This window comes from Heliangelus exortis, chromosome 6, assembly GCF_036169615.1.
Source record: "Heliangelus exortis chromosome 6, bHelExo1.hap1, whole genome shotgun sequence".
Classification (NCBI taxonomy): domain Eukaryota; kingdom Metazoa; phylum Chordata; class Aves; order Apodiformes; family Trochilidae; genus Heliangelus; species Heliangelus exortis.
In genome coordinates, this window is record NC_092427.1 from 342,200 (window position 1) to 368,320 (window position 26,121).

The window sequence follows — 26,121 nt, forward strand, 5'->3', positions numbered from 1 at the left end:
GGAGCAGAACTGTGCTCTGCCCCTACCTCTGTTTTGACTTTGTTGTCCCCGAAGCAGAGGTGCTGCAGGTAGGCAGCGGCGTTGGCCTGCACGGAGGGGAACTGGTGCTGCAGCATGTGGATCACTTCAGGCAGCTCGGGGTCTCGCCAGGCAAACTCCCTTTGTGAGGTGAGCACATTCAAGAGGAGACATTAGTGACAGTGTAGATTTATTTAGCAAAGCAGAATTACGAGAGCATCTCAAAGGTTTTTACACAATTCTGCGTTTGTTCTAGAGTGCCGGGGCTGGGAGGAAAACTGGTGAGACACAGCACCTTCCAGCAGGAAAGGACACTTCCTACCCTCTGCTCTGCAGTTAGCTTGCTCCCGGATCACAGGAATATTTAGGTACTAACATGATACAAACTGAAACATTGCAACCTACATAGATCCCCAAAATTTAAACAGATGATACAACAGACATGCACTTAACAGTGCTGCACAGGGCCACCTCTTCCACACAGTATTTTTATTTAGTGCTCAACATCTCCCTAGTCTGAAGCCAGTCATACTTCAAATGCTGTGCAACCTAAAATTTCATAATCAATGATTCCATGCAGGAAGTTTGCATAATTTGAGTTCTTCAGGGATTGTAAACTTAAAATCATTAAAACAAAATCTCCTCCATTAAACAAGTAATTTTGCACAGCCAAATTCTGGAAAAGTCATTAAAGAAATACATGCACAGATTTAGAAATACTGTCATTAATATCTGCTGGGCTATCAATCTTCTGTAAAAAAGAAGATTGAGAGAGAGGGAGGGAAAAAATATTCCAAGAACAGTATTTGGGGGTTCTATTAAAAGGCTAATGTTATCCTGATGAGTTTGGTCTCCCCAGGATTCCTACAGTCACCAAAAAGGGAACACTGAGTTATGTGCCTACTTCAAACTGCTCAGCAATGCAATTTTTTTCTCCACACTAATGACAGGAAGACCTTAGGCAAAACTGGCTTTCCAGTAAAGCCAGTAGCTTCCTGGACACTGCCTCAGTGATGCTGTAAAACAGCCCAGCCTGGGTCAACCTGGCCTCTGCAGCAGCATGATATGCAAATCAGAAACTGAAACAGGTAAAATGTAAGGCAGAAACTATTTCACTGTGAAATTAATGGGTAAGAAGGTGCATCAGCAATGAAAACTGAATGGGAATTTCTTCTTAAGTTCCTTGTTGTGAAGTGAAGGTGAAGTGTCCCTACTGTGCATAACTTTTCCTGTAAGCCATGCCAGAACAGGCCAGCAGCAGGGTGCAGTCAGCAAGCACTGCTGCTTACAGGTGAGATTATCCCATTAACATCACTTAGATAAACGTGCCCTTCCCTTCAGTACAATGAAATTAATCCAGTCTCTTAATATCTATTTAAAAAATCAGGTATTAGTTTCCTCTAAGAACAACAAAATCTTTTAAAAGCAGTGCTTTTACTTTTGAGACTGAAGGACAGGCCCAAACTAGAAAATAACTGGCTCATATTGTGAGGCTTCTGTAATGCTGGAAGCCCAGGAGACTTCAGGCTCTAGTCTAACCATAGCTCTTAGACATCTTCTTTTGGGGTTTCTTTGGTGCCCTAACATTTCCATATGAGAGATCCAGAGGCACCACTGGAGCCTTGGATGAGGGGCTCTGTTTTCAGCTCTTTCTGAACCAATAGAAAGTGTCTTGTGCTTCCATGGCCCAGAATGTCTGGAAGCTGCCCCAATGAGCTGGCAATCTGAGGACAGGCTGGCATTTCCACACTCATACTGAAGATAAAATGTAACATAAACGCCTCCAAGCTTTGCATGGATTAGGTTTTGATTCTCCCATTTTAAAATACAAGAGTTTAATGAATAGTGTCTCTAATAAATTATAATTATAATGTTACACTTGTCACACGCCCACCCTGTGTACATACATTTACAACATCACACTACTAACAACTTAGTGTGTGTTGAAATTTAAGCGGGGTGCTCATGAAAAATTCCTTCAAATAAATTAGGTATAAACTTTCTAATTTTCAATCCCTGATTTCCATTCCCATAAAGAGAAAATGACTACAATATTACAGGTTGATCTGTAGTTACCCCAAAATACTTGGAGTAACCCAGTCAATTCTCATCAAATTTACAAGTATTCCCTGTAGTAACTTCTGCATGAAAATAAACATGGAAGAAAAATGGAACAGTAACTAAATGGATAAAAGCATAGATCTCAGCATCTAAATCAATCACGGTTTTATAAACAATATAACACTGGACTGTGCACAACGAAGTGCCAGATGCATCCAGGGAACGTATTAAAACGTGACTGCTCAAAGCAGAGGTGCCCTTGCCTGGGGTCCTTCTGGATGCTGTCGATGGAGGGGGAGCGGGTGGTGCCGTCATCGGCGGGCGCTGGGTGCTGCATCCTGCTGTAGCTGGACTCGGGGAGCCGGTACTGCATGGACCTGTAAGGTTCTGCGTAGGTACCACTGGTGTTCAGGCCATAATTGTTTCTTTGGTATGTGAGTGTGCTACGCTGACTGGATGTTCTTTGCAGATTTCCAACCCCTAGTACAAAGTCAGAATTGAACTAGGTAACAAATGTCTAGTGAAGAGGCAAAAGGTGGTTAGAAGGGTAGGAAAATAAGTAAATCCAACTTAAAACATGAACTATGCTCTACACTGAAAGCTGCCACCTGATTTAAGGGAGCAATGACTCAGTGTCCCAAGGAAGAGAGGTTGGCTACAGAACTAAAGGCCTCATGGAATTGGCCTTATGCCTCAGCAAGATTTAAAGTAAGACATGCATCTTGTGCCATGGAGCAGAAATCAGGAGGCAAAATACCTTCAAAGTCTAGAATAAAATTCAGTTACTAGCAGTTATGTCAACTTGCCAACTGCACTAAAAAAGAAAAAGCAATTAAGCAAAAGTTTATATAGTTTATAAGATACTTTCAATCTCCTAACTACGAGTATGTTTTCCCTGACAAAAAGCTAACAAGATGATTAATGCAAGGATTAAGTTGTTCTTTTTAAAAACAGGAACATGTATCTTCCTGACTTAACAGAGCAGTTGTGGCAGCTTTTGTTCTTCCAACGTATTTGACATTAGGTAGACAAGTAAATAGAGAATTCCATTTTCTACTTGCATTTCCTCATTTGCAGATCCTGACACATTTGTTTACTCTAGGCTGTAGAAGACAGGAAAACTGCAAAACTCTTGCTCCTTCAGTATTCCATATGCTTAGTGCTTCATTTACATTAAAGGAGCCATTTTCAAACATGTGAAAACATGGCATATGAATTGGACACTTCTCTCTATATATTTCTAGGTAGCTACTTAGTTAAATCCTTAGTTAAATTATTTAGCTGAGTTTTTGGTTATTACTCCATTATATAAATTATTAACCAACCTTAAAGAACAAACTGCACTGCAACATACAATACATTTCTCTTTACAGAAAATCAGGTCTAACACTCATCTAATGCCTATGCACTTCATAATGCATGAGCAGCAATTCTACAGATACTATAAAAATATTTCAGTGTAGGACCTGCAGGTGTAGTATTTTAACATTACCATTTGCTGAGACGTTTGGTAAGAATAGTATTTTTATTGTGAAAGATACAGTAGATAATTTACATGTGCAGGCTATGGCTTTACTGTACTGATGAGTAAAGAAATATGAAACAAACACGATTTGTAGGAGAACGATGCCCACAGAATACAAGAGGAAGCAAAAATATTTTTGTGTGTCGTGAAACACACTTTGCTTGGATATACCTGAATGTGAGATATCAAACAGAAAACACTCTGACCCTAAGCTGACCCTGATATATAGCCCCGAGTATTCCTTACAAGCATCACAAAAACCTTTTAATTCCTGCTGGTTTCTACCAGTTTCTACATCCTACTCAGTTTCTACCTATCTTTTAATTTCTACCTATCTTTTAATTTTAATCTGGCATCACATATCTCATATGTGTTCTCCCCTATTCCCTCAGTTCCAGAAAGACTCCAGCAAGTAAGTTCCACATGATTTTGGGACACAGTCAATGGAGGAGCTTTGGCAGCCTTGTACCCACCTGAGCCTGTTCGGTACAGTGCTGACTGGGACCCCTGGTGGAGCTCGATGGTTCCGTGGTTTGGGCTGCGGTACACGGGGCTGTAGTAAGTTCTGCCTTCATAGATGGGGGTGATGTGCAAGTCAGGAGAAACAGCTGATCGTAATTCTTGTCCTAGCTGGCTGTGCTGGCTAGCATATGAACTCCTCAGGCCTACAACCAAGAAGAGGAAAATATGTACGTGGCCCAAATGCTTATTATTAAAAGTAATAAGGCTGTCATGAGTGAATCTTTCTTCTTTCAGCCAGGAAAAGGTGTTAGCTACAGCTACAGTTAAAAAGACTTATTCATTAAGCTTCCTTCCATTATTAAATGATCCATACTGAAAGATTAATTAACAAAGCACCATTTCTTTGATGAAAAGTTTTGTCCACACATTGACAACTTTAATATTTTCAACTTTTTTTTTTTTTTTTTTTTTTTTTTTTTTTTTTTTTAGCAGTTCCCAGACCCAGCAATGACACGGCATTGAGAACCTGACAGACACCCAGCTGTGAAATGGGGCACAGCCTAGAGGGGGTCATAATCCCAACAGTGAAACAACAGATAGCAGTAGGAGCACTGGTGTTGCAGTGGGGACTTAAGCATGTGGACACAAGTCTGTACCACTTTCCTCAAGAACAGCATTCTGAACAGTGCTGCACAGTTTGGGCTTGCTTCTTCTTGAGAAGGTTCCCCCTCAACTGTCCCATGAAAACTTCATGCTGCTCTTGAACAGAAGGTACAGAGCTTTTACAACTAGGAGGATGCACTACCCAAAGGAAAAGCTCTTCTGCACTCCTCGATTTCTCCCCTACCCCTACTCTTAAAAAATTATTTTGGAATTACTGTGGAAGCATTTCAGAATTGCTGCATTTTGATTCTCCTCCTATCTCCCACACTTCCGCATCACGTTTCACCGCCTCACACGCTCCTAAAATTCTGGTTTTCATGCAGCTGTAGGTTTCTGCCAAGTTTTAATCTGTGTCTTTACCTTTTTACTAACCTGTAAGGCTATCTGGGCGTGGAGGGACCATCCTCTCATAGATCTCATACTGCTGTCCATACTGTTCAATATCATGAACCGTTCTTTGCAGCGTCGCTCCCAGATGCTGCGGGACCGCAGTCATGCCAGAGCGCTTCGGGGAAGAAGATCCCAGCTGAGTTTGGGACGGAGAAGCTACTCTGGCCTGCACATCCGCGAGGGCGAGGGGAGAGCCCACCCTGACGGCGGCTTGGTACTGTGCGGTGCCTCCGTTGGGGCCGGGGCCCTGCCGGGAGCTGAGGGAGCCGATCCTCCGCACGGCGCTGGGGGAGGCGGGTCGCGGCGCCGCGTAGGGGGATGCTGCCCGCTGAGCCGGCAGGGTGGTGGAGGAATAGGGGTGGGAAGCGAGGGGCCTTGGCTCCGACACCGAGGGAGAGCCGTACCCACCGCCCAGGGAGGTGCGCAGGGAGCCCCGGGAAGGGGACAGCCCCGTGCTGACCACGTAGGAGGGAGACTGTGCTCGGGAGGGGACAGAGCTGACACGTCTCATGACTCGGCTGGTGGCAACATTCACTGAAGGCTGTTGAAAACAAAACCTGAGTTAGTTTTATCTCTTGGGCCATGTAGTGCAACCTTTCCTCCCTTAAGACAAAGAATTCAAGAAGGAATGCACACAAGCTAACAAGATATAAAAGCTGATGAAGAGTAGCTTTTAATCTAAATGTAATTCCTTTGAGGTTTTCTATAAAATAATGACCCAGTGTTTTATTACTATATAAAAATGGCAATTCAACATTAAAAGAACATTTGGTCTTCATTCTTTTTGACTTTCTGTGTGGATATGCATCTATACTTTCCTCACCACTTCAGAAATGAGCAGTGATGCAGAGTTCTCACATAAGCCAATAAAGTTTGTGAATTACTGTCTTGCTTATCATTGAGATTAATGAAAAAGGAGGGAGAAAAAAGCAGTAGAAGGCATAGGAACACAAATACCATCTTCCCTTAAATACAGGCTAAATTTCTGGAGGCTTTCCCCATTATCACAACTAAATTTTACGTGATACTTTCCTGATACTTTCCTGATACTGTATTACCACCACACTCTGCAGTCAGTCCTCAGAAGTTTCATTTAATTTCAGCTGCAGCGAATGAATGAGATCACATGCATGCTGACTTCAGCAAACAAGCCTATGTGTGCTGCAAGCCACTTCTGCTTTTTAACCACTGAAGGTGTTACATAAAAAAGTAACGTGAAAAATACATCAATTCAAATCTGCAGAAAGGCAGGTCCAGCTATACAATTACTATTTTTAAAACTGTGTTACAGAGAGAGATGAAGTGCACCACTCTGAGCATACCTGGACTGATGTCTGTCCCTCAGCTCGCGAGCTCCTCACCAAATGGTTGTTCGTGGTTCCAATAAGGGAATGGCCCTGTCTGTTTTCTGATTTGCTCAAGTTTTGGCTGTTATGGAAACTGCTCGCTTCCTGGTAACCACTGTCAGAATAAGAGTTCATTTGTGTTGAACTCCTTGAGTTGCCTACAGACCCTGCAGATACGAAACCAGTATAAGAATGAAAGCATCAAACAACTTCACAGAGTATTACATAACTGCTATTAATTGCATTTATAATTGTGTTACATTTTCACACAGCCAATACAGACATATATTCTAATATTTAAAATGCATACAACAGACCCTCACTTTCATGAAGAGATGTCTGTTCTGGTGAGTAGAGGTTCCCTGGTTCTGGTTCTGTCCTAATGTCATAGGCATTGGTAAGAACGCTCTCTGACACTTGAGGTTTGTTTACACCAGTGGTCGGAGGATCTGAAAAAATACATTAATTAGATGAATCTAAGGATTCATATTTGAATTTCCTGCAAACTCAGTAATGGTAATTTTCTCACAGATGCTAACCAAGAACTGACTTCCAACACCAAGAGTCTACTGGCGTACAGGTATCATCTACCAAACTAAATGAAAAGAAGGTTAATACTAATGCCTGAGGATTTTATTTCCTAGAATTTTGACATTGTTCTACAATTCTAATTTTACAAATTACATTCTAACCTATTTTACTAGAAAACTGATTACCTAGGAAGTATACCTTGCAGAACAGAAACATTGTGCAACTGTGTTGTAATGCACAGAGAATTGCTACCACTTGTTCAAGGTCCTGTACCTCAGGAGCTTCTTAAGTAAAAGGCTGAGTTGAATTTCATCCCTCTCTGTGTTACCATCAGCAGGAGCTGCTACAGATTTTATACAATTTTTACTTCATATATTACTATCCAAATGTTACCTTTTCAACAGCTCTTAAGCTGGCTTCACTTCTAAGAATATTAGCTAAATTTTATGGAAAAAATAATGTTCCATCATACAAAAGAGAAAACATATTTCTACACTATTCAAATACCAGATTTTTTAAAAAAATACTAAAAATCAACACAACTTAGAAATTACCAGCAGTCAGCACTTATTTATCAGTAGTACATTCTTAGGTCAAATCCATCAAGTAAAATTTGATGCTAATTAATTTATTACAACAGGAATAATATGACCTAGTAATGACCTATGTAATCATCAGTATGCCCAGAAATGATCCAGGGGACCAGCACTGAAATAACTCACTTGTGAGTTACCCTTGCTCAAGTACCAGGTCATAACTGACACCAGTATTACATATTCTTTAGAGTTAAACACTTGTGAAGACTGAACCACTTAAATGATAATTATGTTCAATTTAAAAATATTTTTATCTTCAATCTTTCTTGTTTAAATGCTACAACACCCTGTTATTTTGGTTACTTGATATTCCATGATACTAAATCAATGTCAAGCTGACAAATAATCAATTTTGAGAGAAATCCACAGGGAGAATAAAGTTCAATTGTGCATTGCTGTACAGATGTTCCTGAGACAGAGGTCTGAACCAAAACCTGGCATCCACCACACATTTGCCACCACGCAAATGCTTTCACAGTGCTGAAAAATAAAGATTGTTTAGGCTCTCTAACAAAGGCAAGAGTGCACAATGAAATGAATTGTTGTCTTTCTTTTTCTGTCTGCTACTATAAATCATGAGGAGAGTGCCCTGAATAAAATAATAGCCTTTTTATAAAGGCCTGCTGATCTAATATTCTATTTATAAGCATCTGCAAAACACCCTTTTTTATTTCTGTTAAAAATTCTGTATAAATCTACCGATGCATAAAGCAGTTGCAGCTATGCTCACATCACATCATCTACAGATGTTTTTTGGTATAACTTGCTATCTGCAGTCAGGAAAAAAGATGATTTAAGAGAGTGTTTTCATTCATCTTTAACTTCAGTATTTTTCCCATAATAGTTGGTAAAGCATTGTAGAGTTATAGAATGGTTTGGGTTGGAAGGGACCTTAAAGATCATCTGGTTCTCGCCCCCTCTTGTTTTAGAAAGAAAGTTCAAGCTGTACTGAGATACAAAAATAGAAAATGCACTTGCAGAAAAACCTCCTCTAATTGAACACATTCTCAGTCAAGTAAGAATATCTGTAAAAAGAAAATCAGTTTTCGAGCTCAGACCATACAGTATTTTTGTATAATCCTTACCTACCAAGGGGAAGACTCAGAAATATTTTTTAATTGCAAAGGAGACACAATGCACCAGATTTCTGTTACAATCACATATCACACAAAAATGTGAAGGGACAAAAAGGTACCAAAAAAGCACCTTCAAGTACCAATAACCTTTTCCAATAACAGAAACACACAATGCCTCTTCATCTGAGAGACAGAGGATATCAATGTTGTATTTTAAAAGAGGTGCTTGAAAAAGATTCGTAGCATTGCTGCTAATGTTCAGTTCACTTCAGAAGCAGAAATGAATGCCAAGAAAATAGTTTGTTGGGCTTAAAGCAAAATGTACACATAAATGATAATACCTGATGATCTCCAAGGAAATGACTTCTCAGTAGAGCTGCAGAAAGAAAAAAAATTATCATAAAAATGAAACATGTGGCTAGCTTGTATGTATTTTTTTAACCAAAGCACATAAAGTAGTACAAAAACCAGCAGAAGTTTTCAAAAGCCCACATACATAACACTGCAGTCCCTCACACCAAGCAACTAAGCCACTGGCCACTGATTTAAGTTTTCTGTTATTCAGTGGGACTGCCCTGTGACTTTCTGCATGGGAAATGGCCCAGCAGGGCCCCTGTCTGCAACAGGGCAGCTGGCAGCAGGGTTTGTGAGACCTGCTTTCCATTCAAGGTGTAGGCACAGCAACCACGTAGTGCCCAGCAAGGGTCCCCAGCCTGGTGTGAGGGGTCAGCAGGAAATAAACCACTCAAAGACAGGAGAATTGGCTGCTCTTGGCAGGGCCCAGCAAAGGAAGCTCAGGGATCACAGTTCTAAAGTATTTGACTTCTACATGAAAACAGTTTGAAAAAGTTGAAAAGAAACAGACCTACAAATTCTACTGTTATTTTGTTTTCAGTTTTCAGAGAATTCTGATCCTTTGCATATGATAAGCAGTCAAACCAACTGATACACCAAAACATGTACACATCTAAGAGTAAACTGGTAACAGATTTTACATTGTCAAGGTCAAAGAGATGCCTTAAGAAACAACTATTTCACAAGATCAAACAAGTGTTTAACACCAGTGTAAACTCCTACTTCTCTTGTATTTGCCCAAAAACCATTTTACACCAAAACAATCTTAGCCATTTTGTTTCTTCAACAAAGCAGTGCTATCTCATGTGTTGATAATGCAATTGATGCACAACCACTTTTGCAGAGAAATGCAAAATTAATCCATGTATTATTATAATTAGGTACATTTTTCCATAAAACTGTATAGTGTATTTCCTCACTCTACATATGAACTACCAGACTTTTAATATTAAATAATTTTTCCAATTATACTCTTCAACTTTCACTTTAGTCCTCTGACTTTCTGGAAACTCAGTTCCTTAGAATGAGATGACACCCTTCTGTGGTGCTGGCAAAGGTAAAAAGTCCTAAGCATACACAAACACCTTACTCTGACAAAAAAAAAGATTATAAAAAACCCTAAACACTTTCTACCAAACAGATCCATCTGACTGAACTTTCTTTGCATGTATGGGACTTATTTATGAAGGAGGAAGTTGCTCTGTGGGTCCTAAGCAGAAGGTTACTTCATGAACAGTTAAATTAGTAAAGAACTTAACTCGATTCTTATTAAATTATGTTTGCAAAAGTCAAGCATCCACCATCTTCTGAATTCATAATTAATTTTGTTGCTGTCATTTCATTACAGATGAAATGTTTTGAAATTAACAATCTTTCAGTTTTGATAAATAGGTCTAATGCCTCTTACTCCATTGTTTAGAAGTCAGTGTGTTCAAATACTGCATCACCATTGAGAAGGTGCTGCCATTAACTCATCACTGTGCTGTCTCTTCCTGGCACAAGATACACCTACACAGAGCCCACATGTGGTGCACTGCATTTCTAAAAATACTTAATTTTAGCCCACTATTATCCTTGAAAAAGAATTAGGCTAGTAGGGTAGGCATATAGAATTATTTTTTTTTTTTCTCAGAACAGTTTGGTATGAATTGCATAGTTTTCCATTGAAGAAGTTAGAGATAAATATTATTACAGTATAGCAGCTATTTTTAAATGACACTCAAGGAAAACATAAAATATCAGACATACGGTCACGTACATGACAGGAATTTTCTCTACCCTTCTCAATCTGTTCAGAAGAGCACAAAGAGTAAGTGAAATAAAAACACAGATCTACAGTAAGTGCATTGAAAATACATATGCTGAAACACTCATTTTTTAGCCAGTAACACAAATACTTGGTAACTGAAGATGCAGCATGCATACAAACTGCTGAAATCAATCCATTCAATTTTTTTTTTTTTTTTATCCCTTGCATTTTTTTCATTCACTTTTATTTTAAAAATACTTAGGGTTTTTTTGCTTAGTTTGCACTTGGTTTTTGCTTGGGTTTTGTCCCTTTCTTAATTTCACACCTTTTCTTTCCCATCTTACAGCTTTACTTCAAAGCTGATGACACAGAATTGCACCAGATGCCAATCTGGGACAAAATAATAATCTGATATATGGAAGAGGCTTTGTATGAAGTCATTTAGAGACAAAGCATCCAAAGCTTCACTGGTACCATTTTACATTCTTCAAGCAAAAGGAGGTGAACACTGGCCTCAGCTGAATGGAGACGACAGCTCAAGGACCTGGCCACACTACAAAGGCAGAACTTGACTGCCTGGGTATGGACAGCAAGGCTGCAGGAACAATACTAACATTTGCAGATTTCTATTTTTTGTTAAGATGCCTTAAGCAGTATGCTGCTTTTCAAACATTTAAACTAAACTATTATCTTCAGTTTCTACACTGGACAGTTACCTTGAATTCTCAGTGCTGGGCACATCGTTTGCAGGTATGAAACAGCTTAAGGCCATTACCTGAGCTTGTATTCCATGAGATTAAATGTATTTCTGAATTAAACAGCACTGCTTGAGAGAAAAGTTGTGATATCAATTGCCTATCTTAACTGCTTGGCAAAAAAAGGCAACAGATAAAAAATTAAGTAATCTTTATTAAATATTTCTAAAATGGTGAAAAGCTGTAAAAAGCTAAATATATAATTCTGTTGAAAATGTATGTACTTCACACATATTTATTTATTATTTTAGCTGAGTGCTTGGCTAAGCTATCATCATTGGGACACAGCTGTTCTGTCAGGCAAATGGTTTGTTCACAGGGATTTGTGCTCACTGCTCAGGCTGAGCTGCCAGCTGAAACCCAAGTGCTTGCTAAGACTGAATATGTTTTACTTTACTTTATCTTCCATTTTAAACTTTATCTTCCATATTTAAACATATACATCAAGAACACATTTACAGTTACATGCAGGATGAATCTACGTTCTCAGGAAAAATGGACTACTAATATCTGTGTCCTGTCAAAAATTCTATGATGATCAACTAGGAGGTCCTGATTTAAAATTATTTGGTCGGTGTAGCATTTGTTTAAGTAAATAAGAAATAGTTTAAATTACTATGACTCCTTCCCTACTCCTGCCCCCAAAGCACATAATGATTCTAAAGGTAATTTTTATGCAGCTTATAAGTTACTGTGATAGTTTGGTGACATCACGTATTGCAACATAAGCAAGCAATCTCACATATACCTTTTGGAAACCCCAAAATGTTTGATACATCATATGAACAAAATGAAACAGCCTTCTGAGAGGATAATTACAGCAGCTCACTGTGAACAGTCTTGTCAGGATAAACTTGCTTCTGCACGCCGTGGAATGCCCCGGGGGCAGCACAGGGTGGAAGTCTCTGGCGTGTTAGGGCTCCTCCAGGGGAACAGAAGTCACACAGCAGCCTGCTGCCTCCCAGCAAAACTACTTGCTCTGTGTCCACTCTTTAGAACCATTCTCCCAGTTTCCGAGAAAAAAACGTGTGGCCGTGAAACACAACACATGTGCCCTCACAGAAAGCTTGCAGTGTTCCTTCACAGAGTGAGTTATTCCACTGAATCACTTGGAAGTGTTTTCTGCTGCTACAGAAGGTGCAGACTGCATTGCACGTGGCATTCTTCAGTGGGAAAAGCAGAAAAAAATAACCCATCCATGTAGCTATGACATACATCTAGTTTTACAAAACTCAGAAGACTTCAGGTCCAATGTCATTATTCAGGCTAACTGTTCAAAACTTGAAGTCTTTTAATAATATTTTATTATTTACTGTATGTACTGCCCAATGGGCTTGCATTCTGATGGATCCCAGTATGCCATTTACGTATTTTTCTTTTGTTACAGCGTGTGTGACAAGCTGCTATAACGAGCAGTATTTCACAATTAAATTAATGAGTCTTTTGTTTCCAGCACCACTCTTTTCCTGAGTTACACACAGCAGATAACTCACAGAAATAAGCATCTGACTGTGAGAGTCAGGCAGCCAGCTCCCACCCCGGCAGCCAGGCACTGTGTTCTGTGAGGAGAGCCTGAGGACTGACCCTTGGTACATTTTGGTGTTGACCTGCACCAGCACATCCTCCAACACATCTGGCAGCCCCAGCTGAATCAGAAAAGTGCAGCTGGAAAGTTAGCTGCCACGCTGTATCTGTGTGTAGGGGAGGATGAAGAGCCCATCAGCTTCTTCACAGAAACCTGTGCATGTTATAGCATGCAATGAAACTAAGGAGTTATAAGTGAAACCCTGCATTGTTTCTCCCAGTCTATCACCTCCTATCTTGCAGTGTATAACATGGGTAATGCTAGTTAATATTTATGTACCATTTCAGGTTCATTCTCCAAAGCTTTGCAAGTGTACTACCTGCCATGCAATATCTTAGAAGCGCTGAGCACAACACCCATTTATAAAAATAATTATGAGAAGTAATAATTTTAACAGTCAAGTAACCTACAAGTGCACAAAAATAAAGCCTTGCTGGGATAAAAGCCCCTGCTGATCTCATGCCTTCTTTTCCACCTATTAGGCTACAGTTGCTTAGAATCTGCAGATCTGCTCCTCCTCTCACCTTTCAGCCTCCTCTTTGGAGAGCAAACCATCCAACCACCCCGTGTGCAGCCTGCATGCAACCACAGCTGTCACACAGGTGTGCACCATCTGCTTCATCACCTTTGTACACAGGTGCACAGCAACACACACCTGTCTGCAGGACCAGCAGTGACAGAATGAACCTTCCTTCTGCAATCAGTGTCCTCAGGCATGCTCAGCTGGGTGACAGTATGATCACCAGTGCCTCCCTCCAGATGGACTTAACCAGGTTACACCTGCACAGCCTGCACCCTGAGCTGTGCCAGGGTTGGGATCACAGCCAGAGAGCAGCTAAGAAGCTGCACGTGCCAGCTGCAGCTTGGGCTGGTTCAAGGCACTGATGCTGCATTTCCTCTTCCCTCACCAGCTGCTCTCGTGACTGCCCTGGGGATGGCACTTGTGAAACTGGGTGATGAGCTGGCTTAGGAGGACTTGACTGACACAGGAAAGCTGTAACCATCAGGACAGACAGATGCTGCCACAAAAAGTACCTCTGACTCCATGTCTGCATCTGTTTTGCAGAGCAGCACCACCTCCAGGCCAACACCAGCTTGAAGGAACCCAGATTACAAGTGGATCAGAGGCTATGGCCATGGAGGTCAACAAAACCTGCAGCTGGGCCTCTGATAGAAATGCTCCTGGACCCCTTCACACCACGTGAAAGCAACAAAGGCACTTGGAGCCAAGGCCTTTGAGCCAAGGCACTGCTGATTTCCTCTGGGAGAGGTATCTTGATAAAAATAAAGCAAGGTGTCCTCATCAGATGCTTTAGCTTTGTTTACTACTTTAGTTCTTGTCATTGTTTTGTGTTGTTGGTATAGTTGGGTTTTTTGTTTGTTTTGTTTTTTTGGTTGTTTTTTTTTCTTGTTTGTTTGTTTTGGGTTTTTTTTTTGTTTTTTTTTTTGTTTGTTTGTTTGTTTCTGTTGCTTAGTTTTTAATATGTGACCCTGTCAGACAATTCTTGTATCTGGCCAGAAGCCACATCTTGTTCTAAACATTTGTCTTCCCTGTGTCTGCCCATGTCCCACCTCTCCACACACCATCCAGTTCCCAAGCCTTCTCTCCATGCCCTCTTCCTGTTTATTTCATTTCTTGTCAGCCTCAGTAAAACATTCATATCACCTACCTTGGGGAAACATAGGGACCTTTTTATGGCTATAGATTTTGCTGCTATATTTGTGTCTGCTGTAGATACTGCTCCAAGAGATTGTTTTATCTTGATTCTTTCAAGAGCACTTCCAACTACACCGAAAGTAACTGGTTGCAAAAAAATGAAATCATCTAATTCAGATAGGAATTAATTTTTCAGCTTCTCACACATCTTTCCTTTTAGAAGGGATATCCACATTAAAAAGTAAAAAAAAAAAATTAAGAACCCACACATGCCAGAAAATATTGTCTAAACCCAGCCTTAACCCCATGTCCCTTGGTAAAAAAATAATGTAGTGTATCATTCTCACCTACACAAGACCACTCAGTTAGGATAAGAAAATTTAGAAAAATAAGAACAGTGATCAGAATACAGGTGTCTGTAAGAATTAGGAATAAAATTAGACTTTTATTTTAAAAGCATAAAAGATTTTATTAGTAACTATGGAAAAATTATGGCCCAGAAAACAAGACTTCAAAGAGTTTATCTAGATTTAGAAACGTGCTCATATAAGGTATGCTACAAACCAACCTCTGGGCTAGTATTTCCCCCCTACATTTTCATATATTTTTTAAATACAAATAAAACCATCATTTAGTCATAAAGAAGTAACCATCTTGGTAAATTATAGTATATGACAGAAGCACAGGATAGAACACATTGTCCAGATATACTGTAACTGTACAGTGTTTCAAAAACTACACATTTTTTGGGATTAAGCAAACTCTAGTGTTCCTTGTAGACAAATTCTCTGGACTTGGGATGCAGAAAAACTTGGAAATGGACATTTAAGACTGAATGAAAAGTGATTGGAGGCATAAAATAACTGAAGACTTTTACCTGTTCTTCAATAGGAATTTTAACTTTTTTGGCTTTCTAAACAAAATCTGAGTGACAGCTGAAGAAATATTTGGATCTACAGGGAAGATAGGCAAGCACAAAGGGTATAAAACAGCCAGCTTGTTCCAGGAAAATTTTTTGTTTAAGAAATTTTTAAATATTAAAAGTTCTCATACTAGCAGAAATACTGTCAAACTCAGGTCAAGTAGTTTGAGGCAGAAAACCAACTGTGCACTGGAATTTTTTGAAGTTAATTTTTCGATAAATGCCTCCTGTTTCTGAATTTTTTTTTTTTTTTGTAGGAACAACTTTACATTTCACTTGCAGAAATATTTATGATGGCCACAGGAAGAAACAGTTCAGAATGATACCCAAGTTCATTGCTAGAGGAACAGAGAAGCAATCAGTATTTAAGGCAAAAATAATAATGTTCAGAGCATGCTCTCTGTGTTTGCTGCAGCCTGAGATGCAGGCATGAACACTTCATAAGAGAACATTTTGTTATCAAGACTCCCAGATCCAAGAGCTTCCAATCACCTGATATGCTTCAGATGAATGAGTGCCCAAACACAACTAGAGTAGGAAAGTTTGCTAAAGAATTAAAGCCAAATAATAAATCAGTGTACTAATTACAGCAGAAACACCAACGAAACGTTTTGGTACAGTTATTGTCACTGTATGTGAAATGCACTGGGTATGTTTCACACTGTTTAAATATGCTGATTGTAGCCATATAGCAAGATATTCCCGGGAAACAAATGTAACAAAGTATTTCAAAAAAGCTGGATGAAACTACATAATTCAGGAAAATTTTCTAGCATTCAACTAGCATTGTTACTTTGCTGCAAATATGTATGTCTACTATATTTCTCTTTATCTGCATCCTAAATATAAAATTCAACATATTTAAAGATAAATTAAAGCTTTACATACACTCTACTGAAAATGTAATAAATTATTAGAGAGGCCTCTTTAAACTGTCCCATAACTCGTTACAGCAAGTCTGCATTTTTTTTTTTATACTTTAGATATTAATGGAAGATGAACAGCTATCAGTGATTATATATGTATGTAGGACATAGGCATCACTAAAAATTCCTTTAATTTATGGGACATATGAAAGTAAAGTCATCAGGACTTGTACCTTGTGCTGGCGATACTTGGTGATTCTGCTCCAAGCCTACATCTTTCTAGCTGATTAGCCACAATTTGCCTTTCCACTTCCAGTTCTCTGGTAAGTCTTTGAAATTGGAGCTCCTGAAATTTCAAAATAAAAAGAAAAGCATTCTTGATGTTAAAAAATGGGCTTGGATTAATTCTGAAACAATCACTGTTTCATCACAATCATGTTTCCTGCTTCAATTCTTCCTTAATGGAATAAACTACTAGGAGATTAAAGTGGGAATTTAATGATTCTTCAAATCAGTGATTCATGCAAATATTGATTTATCACCTGTTACAAAAGGAAAAACATGTTTAAGCATTTTTGGGTCTCATTCCTCCTGAAATTAAAAGCTTTGTGTCTCCCTATGTTGCCACAATCTAATAAAATCAGTGCCTATAAAGCCAGCCTTCAATTTCACCTATAAACAATGTATGCTGAAAATATGGAATCCTAACCCTTCCAACTGCAAAGCTCCAAATCCTAAGCTGCACACTGTGTTCTGAATTGTATTCAAGAGCTTAAAATTTATTATTTCAAACTGTCTGAGGGTTGAGATGTGCTATTTCACCTTTCCCGATTTCAGCTTCTGCTATACTTTTTTTGGCCAAAAGGTACCAAACCTCAGCTTTTGTAAAGGCTTTGGGAACATAATGCTGAGAAGGAGGCATGGGAAACACAAGTGCTGCGTAGAATGTTTGCAAGTTATTAAAATCTGGAAACATTTTTCTATAAACGTGACACTGGATTCTATACTGTGCCACCAAGGGAGATCAGAGATGTTCATCCACGTTTAGCTTCTGTTAACAATGTAATACTACTCTGTTGGAGAATTGCTATTATTTTTCAAACTAATATTCCACATCACTGAAGTTTAAGTAAACTGTTCAGTACTGTTTAAAAATAGATGAACCCCAATATTTAATAATCTGATGAAGTTAAGTCTTCTGTCAAAGCAGAACACAGCACAGAAGCATGACTTTAAAGTGCAGACTACTAATAAAGGTTTTTCCTTCTGAATATAAATCATGTAATTGTATTACACAGCAGTTGCATGCCTTGTGGTAATTACAAAAGTCACCTTCACTCATAGATTATAGTTAATGCAAACTATTCTTTCACAGCTTACATTACAGGGAACGAGGCTGAAATACTTCACTGGCATCAATGTTCCCTGAAAGAGCCCTCTGCTTGCAGTTTGTACACTTACTGCTCTGATAAGAGCAGTTCAACAGGAAGAATACTCTGTGCTTGTGTTAAAAAGGAATAGGCAAACACTGGAACCAGAGGGAAGGAGATGTGGTCCTCAAGTTGCCCCTCTGGTCTCCCCTTCCACGGGGCTGGAAGTCACTGTCCAGCTTCAGCACCAGAAAACCTTCAGGCAGTCAATGCTCACATGGGAAAGAACATTTTAGGACACGGGTCCTAAACTCAGATTCTATTCAAACCTGCCTTTAGACAGAATTCTAAAGCTAAATACTTTTAATCCTGAGACCTGATACGAGAAACTTCATGAACATGATAACCTGCAGAGCACAGCAAATCTTATGGGCCTGTACATGGACTATAAAGTATGGATAATATCAGATGGTTTGTACAACCTGTAACTGCACCCAGCAGCAGCCTGACACAGTCTGAGACCAGCTCCTAGCATGGTTCAGCTTCATGATATATATATATATATACATACCAAGGAGTTACCCAGTTCATTTGGACAGCTTCTCGTTTAGACAGAAAATAAAAGAAAGCGTATTAAGCAAAAAATTAAAAGAAACTTATAAATCAGAATTTATTTTGTAGTTGCAAGCCTGAATGTAACTACTGCACCCATCTACATGCTACAGCCAATAATTAACATGCTAGTGGAGAATGCCATGATTTAAAAAAACCTAAAACTCCACATTCATATGTTGATGCTCTAAGTTTTAAAGCAAATGTCAGCAAGACAAGCTTTTTCCCAATAAACTGTGATGTACTTTATAGCACGTAACAAAGATAAATCGTTAAAATAAGCAGCAGTGCACTGCTTGTTTGTAGAAATACAAAACATTCACCTTATGTTTAAAGCTCATTCCTGTTCTGTACTTTTAAATCAGGATTTAAATAGCAATGTCTTTTGTACAAACCATGAATGTGAACCCAAGACACCAGTTGCCTATTGTTATTTACTAATCTTTTAAGTAGATGAATAAAACAAAACATATGCCAGCCATTATTTCCTTCAGTTCAACCAATCTCCTTATTTGCCTTTTCATTATAGGCACTAATGAAAATAACATTATTCAAGAAAATATTCTGGTAGTATCTGCTATGAATACACATTCACCAGAGTTCTCTCCTCCCTTCACTGTATTCTCTTGCCCTTACTCTAACACCATCTCATCTATTTCTACAAGAGGAAGGCACTTCAAGGCAAATGTTACCAAAAGGCAACTTTTGTTGTTTTGTGTTCCAGAAGGAGAAAAAAACCCTACAGTAAATTACCAAATCCTACAAAAAGGTAGACATTGTCTAGAAAGCCTTTTTACATGAAATGAATCAATTAAAAAGGAAACAGGACAAAGATCCAGTTACAATGGCAGAAGTCAGGCACTTGTCAACCAGGCTTGCACGAACATGATCACAGCTTTGTAACAAATCTGCCAGGATACTTCTGCCCTAGAGGTATTTGATAATGCCTTTTTTTCTTTTAGCTTAAATCACCATATTACTATAGAAAACTAAGTCCTAGTCAGTTCTAAATAAGTGCAGTTATCACCTTCATAGTTTATGCTTTTTTATAATGGCATTTGGTACCACTGTGGATGGATACCTGCCACCACCCTGTTCACCTGTCAGACAGAGCACCACTTATTGCAGGAACTGGATTTGTTCCTCCAGACAGCTGCTCTGGAAGCAGTGGCAGAGCATGATCCTCCAACAGGATGCTCCCATACAATGTGTGGCAACACACAGAACCTGCTGCCCTAGGCAAAAAATCACAATTAGCTGGTTTTTATAGTACTGGCTTGTGACACCATGGCATGACAGGAGTCAAATATAATAATTAATACACTTGTTTTCATTTCCAGCAGAAAATCTATGTTGCAAGAACACACTAAAATTAGAGGTGTAGATTACTAAAATTAGAGGTGTAGATTACTAAAATTGCTACCACGCTGGATCAAAAGGAAACTACCAAATCTTATGGGACATACACACTGTCTTGGCCAGAGATAATTTTTTTCAAAATTATGCAATATACATTGAGTGAGAAAAAATAAAAGCAAACAGAAAAAAAGCCTTATAGCTATATTAAAAACCCAGAAAAAGTGCCCTGTAATAAATTCACCTGTTCAGCAGTAACTATTTAAATCACCTTATAAAACTACCGTATTTGTATTCACAACCTAAATTCCACTGCAAAGCCTCAGACTGTATTTCTTAACATGAAGCTACCAAAATGCCAGCTTTTCAATACAATTACATCTAAGGAAAATGTAGCATTTACATGATTCAAGAAAGAGAAGAAAGCAACTTGCTATGGAAAGGCAGCCACATGGGCTGCAGGCAGACAAGTGTCCATGGGGAAAGCCAAACCCCACCAAATTTTAGAACTGTGAAGTTTCCTGTTGGAGGCTGAAGCTCCCAGGGATGGACAAACCCTGCAGAGGGTGCTGACACCAGAGCACACACCCAGCTCACACCCAGGGGTAACCTGCACCCAGCAGTGCTGAGATCCCACTCAAGAAGACACACTTCAAGGTCTGGACTGCCACAAGATACAGATGAGACAAGTTACACCAATCCAGAAAACAAAACACTCTTTTCATTTGACAGCTGAGTACCTCTGGCAGGCTTGTGGCTCCCTGGAAAGTGAAAACAATTGCCAACACACTATGCTGGGCTATTAATGGCAAATATTTGAAAGCAGCCAAGTAATGGGAACTGACCGTGACTGTCATTCTCCTGTTGCAGGCTCCAGATGATAAAAGGAGGTTTAGAGGCAATTCCATGCTTTCCATCTGCATTCCATTATGATACCATGTTGCAGAGATCCAACATTTTCATTTTTTTTTAAACAAGAAAACTTTTATTCCTCAGTATCACAGACAAGAATGAGGAGAATATATTCACAGTGTTGAAAAATAGAAATTACTTTCTTAGTGCACTGTTGTGATTCGAAAATGTCTGGCAACACACAGATAACCTAAAACTTCAAACAAAGAGTGGTCCAACTGAGTGACTGGAAGCTTCCTGGTGACAGCTCTGCAAGAATCAGCAGCAGTGTCACACGCAGTGAAGACAGCTCAGAAAATGGTTGCTGTGGCAGAAGACAGGGTGAGGATGGGATGTTATGCCAAGCTGTAGTAACACTGGGATGTGCTCAGCTGCTCCAGTTGCCAAACGTCACTGTAAGCTGAACTGTGAAATATTTTGCTAATCATAAAAACGTTTCCTGTTCAACACTTCAGCTGATGCTGTTCCAGCAGTTTGAGTTGATCTAAGAAAGCAAAGCCTACATTTGGGAGAAAAGCTTTTACCTTGCATTCACTATTATAATTTGACTGAACATAAAATGCAGACCCACCCAGCTCCCATTGCCCAGAGAAGTTCAAATGGTGCTAAGGAAAAGGCAATTATACATATTCGTTATATTTTTAATGAGACAAATGTGCAACAAAAGTGGACAATCAAAATGAAGTTCATTGATGCTTTCTTCACATTAACCTCTTGCACTGACCCATGCAGAGTTCTACATTTCCACTTGCTGTAATTCAGAGCTAGATCAAGAAACTGACTGCTTAAAAACACATCAAATACTGTATTTTTCCAACACAAATATCATACTGAAGCGAACTAAAATTTAAATCTAATAATCTATCTATTAAAAAAATCTGTACTTTTAACTGTGCTAAACTTAACATTTTCTGTAAAAACAAAGTTTACTCAGGCACTCAACTGCATTTGCATGCTTTCAGTATCTTCCAAAATAGAAGACAAAAGATAAAGAATTTGGACAGGGTGAGGAGAATCACAGATTACAGGATGTGAAATGACATAGCTACAATTATTTGCAGATCACACTTAGCATTCAGCAGCAGCAGACCATTAAAGCCCTTAATGCTTCTATGCCTGCATTGTTCACTGGTCTGGTAGAAGAGTTTAGTGCTCTGGCTGATGAGGGATCAGCCAGATGATGAGTTTGAGCAGTTCATAGAAAGCTTTCTCTTAGTCAGTGGCAGGACAGAAGACTGACACTGGAGGTATTCACTGACTACATCTGAGCAGCATCCTCTTTGGAAGCTGCTTGTCACAGTGTTAAGGTTTTTCTAAGAGGGTGCTGAAGCCAACTGTACTGATGTGCCAGCTGGGGGTAAGAGTCCAGTCACTGCTGGGCAGATAGGCTGGTAACCCAAACATGGAAGTCTTACAAAAGGTATAAATGTCTAAAAAACTGTGTGAAAAATTTTGTACTTAGACATTGCTTAAGGGGGAAAAGTGCACACTCCCTAAGCATAAGAGATGGTTTAATAAAGTCATACAAAATTAAAATAGTTTGCCTAAGGGTTGAAAAAAAAGCTTTTAGGAAAATGTTTAGGAAAACCCAAGAGGTTTTCATTACTCATCTGAAAGCATATCCAATCATCCTTACTCCATTGTCACCTGTTCACAAAAGGTGAAAAGTTGTCCAACTTTAGGTCTAAAAGCCAACTAAAGAGACTCAAAAACCCCCAAACAACTCAAACACCTGACACTGCTGCAAATGCTTCCCTCTTAGCAAAGAAATTAAACCCATAATAAAAAGAAAAAATGAGTTTATTTCAAGTGGTTTGTAGGGTTAATGAGCCAATTAGCACAACTTCATGTAACTGTATCTCACATACTGTGACAGGAGGCTCAAAGTAATTTATCTACCTATTTCAGAATCACTGCAACTACCATTGAAATTGTAAATTTTAAAAAAGGGGGTTATGATGAAATCTTGCACAATTTGACAAGCAATTACAAAGGCTTTTCTGAATCGTGTTTCTAGGTAATGAAGTTAAGGTGTGGCAACTATTTTACAAATACAGAACTACTGCAACTAGAGATTCCTGTGTAAAAGGAAACGGTGTAGTAGTTTCTGTTCAGGCTTATTAAAGTAAATACTGCACTGGAAAATACTCTGTTCTGGGCTTTCCGCCATACAGGAAGGGTGTTGAACATGTCAGTATCCATAATTATTATCAACAGAAAAAATATCAGAAAGCAACAGTTCAGCTCTCAATTCTTTCACGTTATCATTCTAAGGAATTAAGTGCCATTTACATCTTCCTCCCCCTTTTGCTCATTCTAATGTAACCATACTATATTTTAAAGCTGGGCTACAGCTCTGAACACTGTGTTTCACTGATAATTAAACACAATTTTAATTTCATTTTTTTCCTTTCATCAGAACTGAATTACTTAGTAGTTCATATATTTAATAGTCTTTTTATGAATGGAAAGAGGAAGAGGCTTTGGCCTCCTCTCTCAAATGAAGAAAAATTGTTATTTTTTTCTCTAAGATAAAAACATTTCTGGGTAGAAAAAGGAATGCTAATAAATACATTTCTACTGTATACTTATGGATCAATCTATTACACACACTACTATCATAATTGTATGCTCAGTTTAAGCAATCATTGCATCCAAACTGCACAAAAGTGATTCTGGGCAGTAATCAGAGCAGTGACATTACAGGATGGTGATCACCAGCAATTACAGTACTGCCATTTATTGCTGCTTGTCAACTAAGCCACCATTATGAGCATGTTCTGTGTGAACTGCAAAGTAAAATGGACCAACTTAAAAGCACCACAAATGTACTTCAAGCAAAGGAGTTTTAACAGATATTTGTGACAACACAAGGCAAACCAGTGCCTCAGATGAGAACTGACTGGAGACCACTGCCAGCTCAGATGGCTGTGATTACTCACACCTCAATAGCCTCCAGCATTAATATCCTTCACACTGGAAGATTTAATACTAGTTTCAATATCACTAAGAAATTGTTAGGGTTGCTACTGTCATCTTAAAATGCTCTTGAAACTATTACTTTAGGCATTAAAAAAAAAAATCCAAATTTCAGCATCCTACAGAAAATTTTCAATTAAGAACTAAGGTTCTGTGGGTACAGAATCTGTTGATATCAAGACAATATAATCTAATTCTCTCCTTTTATAAAAATACTAACATAGGACAACTTATGAGAACTAATATATGGAGTGTTTGCATGGAGTTAATCTCGTGAATTGAGTGCTGATTTATCTTAGAAGAAGTTCTAAAACAGAGAGAGCAAACAGATTTATTCTGAAATTCAGATGTGATCATTTTATGTATTAAGCCAAGAAAAACTATCATTATTTCTAGTTCTGACAATGAAAGCCAAACTATCACTTGTCTTTTTAAAAAAAAAAACAAAAACAAACAAAAAACACAACACAAAAACCCGAAGAAAAAACTTCAGCTAGAATGTTTCTTTGTAAAACTGCATTTTTTCCCCTTGAATGATCTTTACAAATTAATGCTGAAATTGACTTCAAACACATTTTTATTTTCCCTGTAGATATTCATGTCCAGAAACATATTGCAGATTTTAGATATATTACTCCCTGGTTATTGAGAACTAAAACCAAACTCAGTTTTAAACCCATTTTTTACCAAAATGCAGCTACTCATACCAAATCCTTCCATGCCAATCTGTGTAGCACTGAACACCACTTCTCAGGATGTACAAAAAGGACTGGTTCTCTGTGCTGCATCAATCTACCCTAGCTTTACTTTTTTAAACAATAAACCTGCATTTCAAGTCTGATTAACAACGACAAACAGTGCATGCATTCCAAGGGACACAGAACACCATAATGATGCTTCTGTTCAGTGCAAATAAATGAATGTTTTTTATTCAGATTCTTACACCCTGATAAAGAAAATATACAACACTAGGCAATACATTTTAGAAAGAATGATGGTTTTTTCCAGCAATGCAATGAAAAACAATGGTTTACCCCCCAATGCATACTGAATTGCTGAAAACAAGGCATATACCTGTTCCTTTACAGAAGCTAAAATGGTAGTGGCAGTAGTCTCTGGTTCCATGCCTGGCCCTGTGGAAGTTTCCTGTGATGTCTGTGGCAGCCCCTCCTCCACCATTGGGGTCTGCTCAGGGGCTGGCATTTTGCCTGAAACAACAATATTTTAAAATAGTTTACATTTTGAGCCAGTGATGCATAAAATTCAAGTTTTCAGGATTACAAAAGCTCTTGTCTTTTTTCTAAAATCTTTCCAAACGTGATAAAATTAGCAGACAGCTTTGTACTGTATCAACCTACGTTGCTACTATTGTGCTTTACTTTCACAAAATGAGATCAGAATTACATACAAGACATGAGGGCTGGGCAGAAGCAAGCAGGCAGCATGAGGTTTAAAGATGATTTTTCAAACACTCTTTTGCAGTACTTACTAAAAGTAGTAAAATCCAAAACATGTGAAAATACTTCTGTTAAGCATAAGTTTACCAAGAACAGTTTTTAGCAAAGAAGAATGACATGTAACTGCAGAATGCTCTCCTGTTAGGAACAAACCATGGAAGAGACTAATTATGGTAATAAAAAGTTAATGGAATGATGCTACTATTGCTCTTTTTGCAAAAGAGGAAATTAAACCACTAAAAGTTAAGCCACTGCCCTGAGCTGTGGAGAGCACGGAAAGAACCAACAGGATTAGTGCTCCAGAATCCCAGACTTTGCAGAAGCAGCACACTTACAATCCCACTATGTGTAAAAAATCCATTGTATTTGTTTAACTCTGGAACTCATCACTACAGCCTAATAATACAGAGATAGTAATGAAGTGTTTAATACTTTGAAAAGAGCAATGTGGTGGTATTGATGTAGCTCCTGTACATACACCAAGCTTTAATTTCCTTCAGAAAAAGTAAAATAAAGCTTATCTGTTCTAACATTAGAAGTAGTCAATATTTCATTTTAGATTTTCAGAACAAATGGACTGAATATTCCTAGGGGGGACAAATACGAAAAGCAGCTTCCTTTCATTTCACAAAGACCATGGAGCAGCTTGCACAGCAACGGGCTCCAGAACAAGGCCAGAAACAGACCTGTAAGACCTCTCAGTCCTCACCTGTTTCAGGCATGGGCATTCCTCCTCTACCACCTGCCTGTAAAATGCTGAATCAGCACAAAAATGGGCTCAGACTACCCTGAAAAGCCACGAGACAATCTAGAGGCTCAGTGGCTGTGCTGCAAAGGTGTGCAATTCTGATGTGCTGGAAGAGCAGGTGAGTTGACAT

General features: G+C 38.8%; 1 protein-coding gene across 3 annotated transcripts in view; it reads right to left on the reverse strand.

The window, feature by feature from the left end:
* The window catches only part of PKP4 (plakophilin 4), a 59,729-nt gene that overhangs the window by 10,481 nt on the left and 23,127 nt on the right, over window positions 1-26,121 (reverse strand). The window contains exons 2-10 of one of the 3 annotated variants that reach the window (XM_071746309.1): window positions 24,861-24,994; window positions 16,791-16,903; window positions 9,010-9,044; window positions 6,783-6,914; window positions 6,442-6,632; window positions 5,102-5,660; window positions 4,078-4,269; window positions 2,343-2,559; window positions 27-159 (exon numbers count right to left, since the gene is read on the reverse strand). In XM_071746309.1, the coding sequence (XP_071602410.1) occupies window positions 27-159; window positions 2,343-2,559; window positions 4,078-4,269; window positions 5,102-5,660; window positions 6,442-6,632; window positions 6,783-6,914; window positions 9,010-9,044; window positions 16,791-16,903; window positions 24,861-24,989 (1,701 nt within the window). In that variant the 5' untranslated portion in view covers window positions 24,990-24,994. Of the gene's footprint in view, window positions 1-26; window positions 160-2,342; window positions 2,560-4,077; window positions 4,270-5,101; window positions 5,661-6,441; window positions 6,633-6,782; window positions 6,915-9,009; window positions 9,045-13,111; window positions 13,219-16,790; window positions 16,904-24,860; window positions 24,995-26,121 lie in introns of those variants that run through there. The other 2 variants (XM_071746307.1, XM_071746308.1) reach the window with 2 other exon arrangements.